Source organism: Triticum dicoccoides, chromosome 6A, assembly GCF_002162155.2.
Source record: "Triticum dicoccoides isolate Atlit2015 ecotype Zavitan chromosome 6A, WEW_v2.0, whole genome shotgun sequence".
Taxonomy (NCBI): domain Eukaryota; kingdom Viridiplantae; phylum Streptophyta; class Magnoliopsida; order Poales; family Poaceae; genus Triticum; species Triticum dicoccoides.
Window position 1 is genome coordinate 624,621,764 of NC_041390.1, and position 13,142 is coordinate 624,634,905.

Here is a 13,142-nt window from a genome sequence, read left to right on the forward strand (position 1 = left end):
ATATAGTGGGGGGAGAGAGTGCCTCTTACCTTTGCCTTTGGTGCCTCCCTCTCCCTCTCCAACACCTCCTCCTCCTCCATAGAGCTTAGCGAAGCCCTGCCGGAGTACTGCAGCTCCATCACCACCACGCCGTCGTGCTGCTGCTGGAGCCATCTTCCTCAACCTCTCCTTCCCCTTGCTGGATCAAGAAGAAGGAGACGTCACGCTGACCGTACGTGTGTTGAACGCGGAGGTGCCGTCCGTTCGGCGCTAGGATCTTCGGTGATTTGGATCACGTCGAGTACGACTTCCTCATCCCCATTCTTTGAACGCTTCCACGCGTGATCTACAAAGGTATGTAGATGCAATCCAATCACTCTTTGCTAGATGAAATCATAGATGGATCTTGGTGAAACCGTAGGAAAAAATTTGTTTTCTACAACGTTCCCCAACAGTGGCATCATGAGCTAGGTCTATGCGTAGTTCTCTTTGCACGAGTAGAACACAATTTGTTGTGGGCGTTGATGTTGTCAACTTTCTTGCCGCTACTAGTCTTATCTTGCCTCAACGGTATTGTGGGATGAAGCGGCCCGGACCAACCTTACATGTATGCTTACGTGAGACCGGTTCCACCGACTAACATGCACTAGTTGCATAAGGTGGCTAGCGGGTGTCTGTCTCTCCCACTTTAGTTGGAGCGGATTCGATGAAAAGGGTCCTTATGAAGGGTTAATAGAAGTTGAAAAATCACGTTGTGGCTTTCACGTAGGTAAGAAAACGTTCTTGCTAGAACCCTATTGCAGCCACGTAAAACTTGCAACAACAATTAGAGGACGTCTAACTTGTTTTTGCAGCAAGTGTTCTGTGATGTGATATGGCCAAAGTTGTGATGAATGATGAATGATATATATATATGTGATGTATGAGATCATGTTCTTGTAATAGGAAATCACGACTTGCATGTCGATGAGTATGACAACCAGCAGGAGCCATAGGAGTTGTATTTATTTTTTTTTGTATGACCTGCGTGTCATTGAGAAACGCCATGTAAATTACTTTACTTTATTGCTAAACGCGTTAGCCATAGTAGTAGAAGTAATAGTTGGCGAGCAACTTCATGGAGACACGATGATGGAGATCATGATGATGGAGATCATGGTGTCATGCCGGTGACAAGATGATCATGGAGCCCCAAGATGGAGATCAAAGGAGCTATGTGATATTGGCCATATCATGTCACTTTTATTATTTGATTGCATGTGATGTTTATCATGTTTTTGCATCTTGTTTACTTAGAACGACGGTAGTAAATAAGATGATCCCTCATAATAATTTCAAGAAAGTGTTCCCCCTAACTGTGCACCGTTGCGATAGTTCGTTGTTTCGAAGCACCACGTGATGATCAGGTATGATAGATTCTAACGTTCACATACAACGGGTGTAAGAAAGATTTACACATGCAAACACTTAGGTTGACTTGACGATCCTAGCATGTACAGACATGGCCTTGGAACACAGAAGACCGAAAGGTCGAGCATGAGTCATATAGAAGATACGATCAACATGAAGATGTTCACCGATGTTGACTAGTCTGTCTCACGTGATGATCGGACACGGCCTAGTTAACTCGGATCATGTTATACTTAGATGACAGGAGGGATGTCTATCTAAGTGGGAGTTCATTAAATAATTTGATTAGATGAACTTAATTATCATGAACTTAGTCTAAAATATTTACAATATGTCTTGTAGATCAAATGGCCAGCATAGTCCTCAACTTCAACGCGTTCCTAGAGAAAACCAAGCTAAAAGACGATGGCAGCAACTACATGGACTGGGTCCGGAACCTGAGGATCATCCTCATAGCTGCCAAGAAAGATTATGTCCTACAAGCACCGCTGGGTGACGCACATGTTCTCCCTGCAGAACAAGACGTTATGAACGCTTGGCAGGCACGTACCGATGACTACTCCCTCGTTCAGTGCGGCATGCTTTACAGCTTAGAGCCGGGACTCCAAAAACGTTTTGAGAGACACGGAGCATATGAGTTGTTCAAAGAGCTGAAAATGGTTTTCCAAGCTCATGCCCGGGTCGAGAGATATCAAGTCTCCGACAAGTTCTTCAGCTGTAAGATGGAGGAAAACAGTTCTGTCAGTGAGCACATATTCACTATGTCTGGGTTGCATAACCGCTTGACTCAGCTGGGAGTTAATCTCCCGGATGACGCGGTCATTGACAGAATCCTTCAGTCGCTTCCACCGAGCTACAAGAGCTTTGTGATGAACTTCAATATGCAGGGGATGGAAAAGACCATTCCTGAAGTATTTGCTATGCTGAAATCAGCAGAGGTAGAAGTCAAAAAGGAGCATCAAGTGTTGATGGTGAATAAAACCACTAAGTTCAAAAGGGGCAAGGGTAAGAAGAACTTCAAGAAGGACGGCAAGGGAGTTGCCGCGCCCGGCAAGCAAGCTGCCGGGAAGAAGCCAAAGAATGGACCCAAGCCCGAGACTGAGTGTTTTTATTGCAAGGGAAGTGGTCACTGGAAGCGGAACTGCCCCAAATACTTAGCGGACAAGAAGGCCGGCATCACAAAAGGTATATGTGATATACATGTAATTGATGTGTACCTTACCAGTACTCGTAGTAGCTCTTGGGTATTTGATACCGGTGCAGTTGCTCACATTTGTAACTCAAAGCAGGAGCTGCGGAATAAGCGGAGACTGGCGAAGGACGAGGTGACGATGCGCGTCGGGAATGGTTCCAAGGTTGATGTGATCGCCGTCGGCACGCTACCTCTACATTTACCTACGGGATTAGTTTTAAACCTCAATAATTGTTATTTAGTGCCAGCTTTGAGCATGAACATTGTATCGGGATCTCGTTTAATACGAGATGGCTACTCATTTAAATCCGAGAATAATGGTTGTTCTATTTATATGAGAGATATGTTTTATGGTCATGCTCCGATGGTGAATGGTTTATTCTTAATGAATCTCGAGCGTAATACTACACATATTCATAGTGTGAATACCAAAAGATGTAAGATTGATAATGATAGTCCCACATACTTGTGGCACTGCCGCCTTGGTCACATAGGTGTCAAACGCATGAAGAAGCTCCATGCAGATGGACTTTTAGAGTCTCTTGATTACGAATCATTTGACACGTGCGAACCATGCCTCATGGGTAAAATGACCAAGACTCCGTTCTCGGGAACAATGGAGCGAGCAACCAACTTATTGGAAATCATACATACTGATGTGTGCGGTCCAATGAGTGTTGAGGCTCGCGGTGGCTATCGTTATGTTCTCACCCTCACTGATGACTTGAGTAGATATGGGTATATCTATTTAATGAAACACAAGTCTGAGACCTTTGAAAAGTTCAAGGAATTTCAGAGTGAGGTTGAAAATCAACGTGACAGGAAAATCAAGTTCCTACAATCAGATCGTGGAGGAGAATACTTGAGTCACGAATTTGGCACACACTTAAGAAAATGTGGAATAGTTTCAGAACTCACGCCGCCTGGAACACCTCAGCGTAATGGTGTGTCCGAATGTCGTAATCGCACTCTATTAGATATGGTGCGATCTATGATGTCTCTTACCGATTTACCGCTATCTTTTTGGGGCTATGCTTTAGAGACTGCCGCATTCACTTTAAATAGGGCTCCGACGAAATCCGTTGAGACGACACCGTATGAATTATGGTTTGGTAAGAAACCTAAGCTGTCGTTTCTAAAAGTTTGGGGATGCGATGCTTATGTCAAGAAACTTCAACCTGAAAAGCTCGAACCCAAGTCGGAAAAATGCGTCTTCATAGGATACCCTAAAGAAACTATTGGGTATACCTTCTACCTCAGATCCGAAGGCAAGATCTTCGTTGCCAAGAATGGATCCTTTCTAGAGAAAGAGTTTCTCTCGAAAGAAGTAAGTGGGAGGAAAGTAGAACTTGATGAAGTATTACCTCTTGAACCGGAAAACGGCGCAACTCAAGAAAATGTTCTTGAGGTGTCTGCACCGACTAGAGAAGAAGTTAATGATGATGATCATGAAACTTCAGATCAAGTTGCTACTGAAATTCGTAGGTCCACAAGGACACGTTCCACACCAGAGTGGTACGGCAACCCTGTCTTGGAAATCATGTTGTTAGACAACGGTGAACCTTCGAACTATGAAGAAGCGATGGCGGGCCCAGATTCCGACAAATGGCTGGAAGCCATGAAATCCGAGATAGGATCCATGTTTGAAAACGAAGTATGGACTTTGACTGACTTGCCCGTTGAGCGGCGAGCCATAGAAAATAAATGGATTTTTAAGAAGAAGACAGACGCGGATGGTAATGTGACCATCTATAAAGCTCAGCTTGTCGCTAAGGGTTATCGACAAGTTCAAGGGGTTGACTACGATGAGACTTTCTCACCGGTAGCGAAGCTCAAGTCCGTCCAAATCATGTTAGCAATTGCCGCATTCTACGATTATGAGATATGGCAAATGGACGTCAAAACGGCATTCCTTAATGGTTTCCTTAAGGAAGAATTGTATATGATGCAGCCGGAAGGTTTTGTCGATCCTAAGAATGCTGACAAGGTGTGCAAGCTCCAACGCTCAATTTATGGGCTGGTGCAAGCATCTCGGAGTTGGAACATTCGCTTTGATGAGATGATCAAAGCGTTTGGGTTTACATAGACTTATGGAGAAGCCTGCGTTTACAAGAAAGTGAGTGGGAGTCTGTAGCATTTCTCATATTATATGTAGATGACATACTTTTGATGGGAAATGATATAGAACTCTTGGACAGCATTAAGGCCTACTTGAATAAGAGTTTTTCAATGAAGGACCTTGGAGAAGCTGCTTATATATTAGGGATCAAGATCTATAGAGATAGATCGAGACGCCTCATAGGTCTTTCACAAAGCACATACCTTGATAAGATATTGAAGAAGTTCAATATGGATCAGTCTAAGAAGGGGTTCTTACTTGTGTTACAAGGTGTGAAATTGAGCTCAACTCAATGTCCGACCACGGCAGAAGATATAGAAGAGATGAGTGTCATCCCCTATGCCTCAGCCATAGGTTCTATTATGTATGCCATGCTGTGTACCAGACCTGATGTAAACCTTGCCGTAAGTTTGGTAGGAAGGTACCAAAGTAATCCCAGCAAGGAACACTGGACAGCGGTCAAGAATATCCTGAAGTACCTGAAAAGGACTAAGGAAATGTTTCTCGTTTATGGAGGTGACGAAGAGCTCGTCGTAAAGGGTTACGTCGACGCTAGCTTCGACACAGATCTGGATGACTCTAAGTCACAAACCGGATACGTGTATATTTTGAATGGTGGGGCAGTAAGCTGGCGCAGTTGCAAGCAGAGCGTCGTGGCGGGATCTACATGTGAAGCAGAGTACATGGCAGCATCGGAGGCAGCACATGAAGCAATTTGGGTGAAGGAGTTCATCACCGACCTAGGAGTCATACCCAATGCGTCGGGGCCGATCAAGCTCTTCTGTGACAACACTGGAGCTATTGCACTTGCCAAGGAGCCCAGGTTTCACAAGAAGACAAGTCACATCAAGCGTCGCTTCAACTCTATTCATGAAAATGTTCAAGATGGAGACATAGATATTTGTAAAGTACATACGGACCTGAATGTAGCAGATCCGTTGACTAAACCTCTCCCTAGAGCAAAACATGATCAACACCAGAATTCCATGGGTGTTCGATTCATCACAATGTAACTAGATTATTGACTATAGTGCAAGTGGGAGACTGTTAGAAATATGCCCTAGAGGCAATAATAAAAGCATTATTATTATATTTCCTTGTTCATGATAATTGTCTTTATTCATGCTATAGTTGTGTTATCCGGAAATCGTAATACATGTGTGAATAATAGACACCAACATGTCCCTAGTAAGCCTCTAGTTGACTAGCTTGTTGATCAACAAATAGTCATGGTTTCCTGACTATGGACATTGGATGTCATTGATAACGAGATCACATCATTAGGAGAATGATGTGATGGACAAGACGCAATCCTAAACATAGCACAAGATCGTATAGTTCGTTTGCTATAGTTTTCCAATGTCAAGTTTCTTTTCCTTAGACCATGAGATCGTGTAACTCCCGGATACTGTAGGAGTGCTTTGGGTGTACCAAACGTCACAACGTAACTGGGTGACTATAAAGGTATACTACGGGTATCTCCGAAAGTGTCTGTTGGGTTGACACGGATCAAGACTGGGATTTGTCACTCCGTATGACGGAGAGGTATCACTGGGCCCACTCGGTAATGCATCATCATTATGAGCTCAAAGTGACCAAGTGTCTGGTCACAGGATCATGCATTACGGTACGAGTAAAGTGACTTGCCGGTAACGAGATTGAACGAGGTATTGGGATACCGACGATCGAATCTCGGGCAAGTAACATACCGATTGACGAAGGGAATTGTATACGGGGTTGCTTGAATCCTCGACATCATGGTTCATCCGATGAGATCATCGAGGAGCATGTGGGAGCCAACATGGGTATCCAGATCCCGCTGTTGGTTATTGACCGGAGAGCAATCTCGGTCATGTCTACATGTCTCCCGAACCCGTAGGGTCTACACACTTAAGGTTCGGTGACGCTAGGGTTGTAGGGATATGTATATGCAGTAACCCAAATGTTGTTCGGAGTCCCGGATGAGATCTCGGACGTCACGAGGAGTTTCGGAATGGTCCGGAGGTAAAGAATTATATATAGGAAGTGCTATTTCGGCCATCGGGACAAGTTTCGGGGTCACCGGTATTGTACCGGGACCACCAGAAGGGTCCCGGGGGTCCACCGGGTGGGGCCACCTATCCCGGAGGGCCCCATGGGCTGAAGTGGGAAGGGATCCAGCCCAAAGTGGGCTGGGCGCCACTTCCCCCTAGGGCCCATGCGCCTAGGGTGGGGGAACCCTAAAGGGGGCGCCCCCTTGCTTGGGGGGGCAAGCCCCCCACCCCTTGGCCGCCGCCCCCCCTAGGAGATTGCATCTCCTAGGGCCGCCGCCCCCCCTAGAACCCCTATATATAGTGGGGGGAGAGAGGGCCTCTTACCTTTGCCTTTGGTGCCTCCCTCTCCCTCTCCAACACCTCCTCCTCCTCCATAGAGCTTAGTGAAGCCCTGCCGGAGTACTGCAGCTCCATCACCACCACGCCGTCGTGCTGCTGCTGGAGCCATCTTCCTCAACCTCTCCTTCCCCTTGCTGGATCAAGAAGAAGGAGACGTCACGCTGACCGTACGTGTGTTGAACGCGGAGGTGCCGTCCGTTCGGCGCTAGGATCTCCGGTGATTTGGATCACGTCGAGTACGACTTCCTCATCCCCGTTCTTTGAACGCTTCCGCGCGTGATCTACAAAGGTATGTAGATGCAATCCAATCACTCGTTGCTAGATGAACTCATAGATGGATCTTGGTGAAACCGTAGGAAAATTTTTGTTTTCTGCAACGTTCCCCAACAGCGAGGGAGTGGAAGTCACCCCCATGACTGGAGCTGGATGAGGGTTCGTCCCTCCCGAGACGGAGGCACCACACACCGAAGGAGGCACGCCCGCCATGGGGCGCTGATGCGCCGCCGCGACGGGCAACCCCGGCGCCGGGAGATTGTACTGGAGCCGTATGCAGCGTCGGCGAGGGGAGTGAGATCTTGGCGGCAATGATGGAATCACGCGGGACAGCAGACGAGGACGACAGCGCTGAAGTCGAAGGCGTGGAGTTGATTCATCGCTGGTGCGTAGGGTTATTCCAGAGAGCCCACATACGTCTTCGAAGAAAAGCCCAAGAAAACTCCAGGCCTAGATTCAACGTTGCATGCATGGACCCAATCCCCGAGGACGCAATTGTAGTTTGAACGTCCGTAGAAATCGGGGAGCTCCTAACCAGCGCTTTAGGCGCCGGCTGGCTATACCGGCGCCCGCTAGCGACGCGTAGCAGGCCGGCCCACCAGCCGAGTCAACAAAGCAGACGTGAAGAAGAAAAAGGGAAAAAAACAATTGTAACTGAAAATATGGGATGTCTAGGATTCGAACCCTGCAGCACATCATTAAAGGATTGACGCTTCAACCACTGCACTAGGACTTGATGATTTGACCACTGCACCGAACTAGTTTTTTTATACACTCCTAGAAAAACTGTCGTAGTTACCATTTCCTTTAGTAAAACCAATACGTATAAATTATTTTTTAGAAAGAAAAAGAAACTTTGAAAATGAGATCATCGATTTTTAGAAAATTTGATAGGTTTATCTAAGAAGTTCAATGATTTCGAAAAAAGTCCATCCATTTTGAAAAAAAGTTCATGGGTTTTGGAAAAAGAGTTCATCGGTTTTGAAAAAAGTTCATCGAATTGAAAAAATGTTCGTCGATTTTGAAAAGTGTTCATCAATTTTGAAAAGAGTTCATTGATTTTGAACAAGAGTTCATTGAATTGAAAAAGTTCATTGGTTTTGAAAAAGAGTTCATCAGTTTTGAAAAGAGTTCATCAATTTGAAAAATAGTTCATTGATTTTGAACAAGATTTTATCGATTTGAAAAAACGTTCATCGGTTTTGAAAAAGAGTTCATCGGTTTTGAAAAAAGTTGATCAATTTTAAAATAGTTCATTGATTTTGAAAAAGGAGTTCATCTATTTTGAAAAGATTTCATTGATTTTGAAAATAAGTTCATTGATTTTTTAAAACAGTTCACAAATTTGAAAAGGTTCATTGAATTTTGATAAAAAAAAGTTCACGCATTTAACAAAGAAAAATAAAAATGAAAAATGAAAAAAACCGTTCCAACAAAGGAGAAAAAGGAAAAAGGAAAAATAAAGAAGAAAACAATGAAGAAGATGTGCATGAACACATCCGATGTGGTTGGAAGGTTGGTTATTGCTGCTTACATACAACGAAGAAGTGTTGGGTTCGAGTTCCGGGAGCTCCTAACCGGCGCTTAAGGCGCCGGTTCAGGCAGCTGGCGCTCACACTCCGCGCCCCATGGGCCGGCCCACCGCGCACAGTGAAGGAAAAAAAAGGTCTCGCGTAAATAACACACAAAAAGAGCAGAAACAGCGACTAGAACTCACGCTTTACGGCTACAACACGAGAACCGTTTTGCTAACCACTACAACCTGTGAACACCAGCGACTACAAGGAAAACGAGCTATTTAAGACCAACGCGTCAGCGCTATTTATTAGATTTGCGAATTATTTGAAAACAATTTGGAAAAGTTGTTTTTTTATAAAAAAGAATTCATCAGATTTTGAATTTGTTTACGAATTTTAAAAAATAGTTCATCGATTTTAAAAAAGGCTCATCGAATTTGACAAAGAGTTCGTCGATTTTGGAAAAGTTTGTCAAATTTTGAAAAAGTTCATCAAATTTGAAAAATTGTTCATCGATTTTGAAAAAAAAGTTCATCCATTTTGCAAAAATTCATTAAATTTGAAAAAAATCATAGAAATTAAAAAAAATGTATTTTTTGTTTTTTGTTCGTGATTTCAAAACGTGTTCATAGTTTTCAAATTTATTCACTTTTTCAAATTTTGTTCACAATTTTAAATTTTTCAGTGTACATGAAAAATGTTCAATGGGTACTGAAATGGTTTTTCAGTGCATATCACAAAATTGTTCAATGTGTAGTTCAAAATTGTTCAGATTATATTACAAAAATGTTCAATGTATAAAATATTTTCATCTTATATCAAAAACATGTTCAGTGTATATTTGAAAATCTCTCGTCGTATATAAATTTTTGTTCATGTTCTCAATATTTGTTCACGTTTTAAAAAGGTCATGGAATTTTATTTTTTTTAATGTATTTTTCGTTTTTTGTTCGTGATTTCAAAACGTGTTCATAGTTTTCAACTTTATTCACTTTTTCAAATTTTTGTTCATCGATTTTTCAAAACGTGAAAAATGAAAAAGTCCATCGATTTTTGTTCGTGATTTCAAAACGTGATTTTTTAATGTACATCGATTTTTCTAAAAAGTTCATTGATTTAGAAACAACAATTTTGAAAAAAGTTCAACAATTTTGAAAAAATGAGAAAGAGTTCATCAAATTGAACTAAAGTTCAACGATTTTGAAAAAGAGTTCATTGGTTTTGAAAAAGAGTTCATCCATTTTGAAAAGAGTTCATCAATTTTGAAAAGAGTTCATCGCTTTTGAAAAAGAGTTCATGGATTTTGAAAAGAGTTCATTAGTTTTGAAAAAGATTTCATCGATTTTGAAAAGAGTTCATCGATTTTGAAAAGAGTTCACCGATTTTGAAAAATAGTTCATCGATTTGAAATTTTTTTGTCAATTTTGAAAAAAGGTTCATTGGTTTTGAAAAAGAGTTCATCCGTTTTGAAAAGAGTTCATCGATTTTGAAAATAGTTCATCGCTTTTGAAAAAATGTTCATGGATTTTGAAAAGAGTTCATCAGTTTTGAACAAGATTTCATCGATTTTGAAAAGAGTTCATCGAATTTGAAAAGAGTTCATTGATTTTGAAAAAAAATCATTGATTTGGAAAAAAATTGATTTTGAAAAAAGTTCATTGATTTTGAAAAAGAGTTCAGTGATTTTAAAAACAGTTCATGAATTTGAAAAGGTTCATCGGATTTTGATAAAAAAAAAGTTCACGCATTTAACAAGGAAAATGACTAAGGAAAAAGGTTCCAACATAGGAGAAAAGGGAACAGGAAAAAGGAAAAGAAGGAAAAATTAAAAAAGAAGAAGAAGAAAAGTAGAAAGAAGATGTATTAGAACACACCTGGACTGGTTGGCCTGTTGGTTAGAGTAGCTTGCTTAGAGTGAAGACGTTCTGGGTTCGATTACCACCCATGCGCATCTTTTTTTGCGGGATAAACTGAGAAAAAGGAACGTAGATGGGCCGAGCCCAAGTCAGTGCGGGGGGTATGCGCCCGTTAACGAAAACAACTAAAACGGATGCAGTGGGCGCCGTTTAGGATTTGCCTAGAAATCGCTCCTGACTGCGTCTCCGGCTCAGTTTCAGATCTCGACGATCAGCAATGTCATGCTTCCAATGCTAGTTTGATGCATTGAACTGATGCATTTTCAGCACTGTTCAAGAAGGCGCTATTAGGCGCTCGCCTAGGCGCTGGGCGTTTGCATAACACCTCGCTTTGGCCCTAGGCGCTCAAAAAAGCAGCCGGCGAGAAAGCAGCCTCTCCAGCGAGGAATCATGTTTCTCAGGCGAGAAATCAATCTCCCCGGCAAGGATTCGACCTCCCCTGCGAGGATTCATCCTCCCTGACGACAAATAGATACACAACGGGGTAATGTGTTGAGCCAGGCACCACGCGCCCAAGGCGCGTTTCCTAACTAGTGGATTACATTGCCTGCTCAACCATGCCATGCTACGGGTATTCAACTAGTTTGAATCATAAGCCGAGCTTTCTGCGACCCAGTGAGATATGGATTACATTGCCTGCTCAACCATGCCATGCACAGAACAAAGTGCTGGTAAAAATCTGACATAGTAGCCCAAGTGTGTTGTTATAACCCTTGCTGTATCTAATTCCTAGAGAGATAGAAAGTGTAGTACATAGCTATTGGTAGTATGTACTTCCTCCATCCAGTTCCGTGACAAGTAATTCGGGACGAACGAAGTAAATCTAGGAAGCCATGTGTGGAGTTTGCAATACTAGAACAAAAACTCTACAGCAAGTGATGATGCTTCTAAAGGGTTGCAGCAAGACATTATTTCAAAAAAACAATCAAGGGTTTGCGTCGGCAACATTTGACCATCTAGTCCCTTGAGCAAAGAAATATACTTTCTTTATTTGCCAAAAGTAAAATAAGATAGATCTAGACAAACTGCAAGGTACTACTACTTAGAGAGACAAAACTTAGAACAGATTTGCATCAACTTGGTCCCAAACCAGAACAAACAATCCACACACTACCTGCAATATGTTGGCCAGAATGAAACAGGAGTTCAGGCAGGCAGATTAAGCATCAATAATGTTCAGCATCGATCGGACAATTGACTTATAGGAGGAGTATAAAGGTTCTAGATGGAATAAAATATGGCGACACAGGTTACTAATAGACAGTGGTTTTTCATCAGATGGGTCATGCATGTGCTTAATTTATGTCAAGCAACCGCACTTCCTCTTGGAGTTCACTGTCGCAGCTGTAATCGCCGTAGATCCGGTCCTCCTCCAGATTATCCAAATACAAGATTGTGTAATAGCAGTGAGACATGATGTCAACACTGGTGTCTCCTTCGCCGCAGAACATCTCCTCAAACTCTCTGTCACGCCCCACGAAACTCTCCTTCGTCGGGTGCACGATGGTCCTCCCTCCAGACTCACAGTAAAGGCAACGGACTTGCTCTGCCATGCATACACATGCAACGGACTTTACTATATAGTTCTGGATCGTATAAAAACTGATGACAGAGTGCAAAGCTAAACGATAGATAGCATACCAGAGCCTGGAAGTGGCATATCAACAGGACAGCACAACACCGCCTCCTTGGAGCCAACGTTGCGACACTCGGCAAAGAAGAGCTTTGGAGTGCCAGCAACCTGAGTGGCAAGGAAGTTGATGTGGGAGCAATGGCTAATGTGTTCAAAGGGCCTCATTGGGTCCGCACGGCCACCCACGTCCTGATTGACACCGCAGATAACATGGACCTCATAGCTGGGTTGTACCTGCAAGCAATCAAGTTGTTACAGATTGTTTTGATGATGTACATCCAGCAAGTCAATCTGTGTAAAAGAGCAAGCAAATTACCTGGCTTTTCTTGTTGTACATCTCGATTGCAGACTTCACCATTCCCACCACACTGGTGTGCTGGTACCAGAAGTTGCCTATCATTCTCATTACATCTTTGTAAGCCCGCGGGCCTAACACGTTGGTGTTTTTTGTTTCTTGTGCAGGTTTGCTGTTGGTTTGGAAGTGGCCCAGAATTAATGTGCGGACCTTGGCATCTTCGTTTTGGTTGAGGAGTTCCAAGCAGCCTTTGAGCATGGAATTAGATGGTCCGAGGAAGTGGGCCTGTTCAAGAGGTTTGGGGTGGTGTGCGGCTTTGGCAGCAGCCATGTAGGCTTCTTGTTCGACACCACCATCGTGATGGCTTGGATCATCGGCCTTTTGGAGATAGGCCCCAGCCAGCTGCAGTTGTTGCATGGCTTCACCCAGCGTGAGG

The 13,142-nt window shown here is 43.2% G+C and overlaps 1 protein-coding gene across 2 annotated transcripts in view; it reads right to left on the reverse strand.

The window, feature by feature from the left end:
* Positions 1–11,827: 11,827 nt before the first annotated feature.
* LOC119318634 overlaps positions 11,828–13,142 on the reverse strand; it is a 37,125-nt gene continuing 35,810 nt past the window's right edge. The window contains exons 7-9 of one of the 2 annotated variants that reach the window (XM_037593216.1): positions 12,728–13,131; positions 12,420–12,645; positions 11,828–12,324 (exon numbers count right to left, since the gene is read on the reverse strand). In XM_037593216.1, the coding sequence (XP_037449113.1) occupies positions 12,074–12,324; positions 12,420–12,645; positions 12,728–13,131 (881 nt within the window). In that variant the 3' untranslated portion in view covers positions 11,828–12,073. The remainder of the gene's footprint in view (positions 12,325–12,419; positions 12,646–12,727; positions 13,132–13,142) is intronic. The other variant, XM_037593215.1, reaches the window with a different exon arrangement.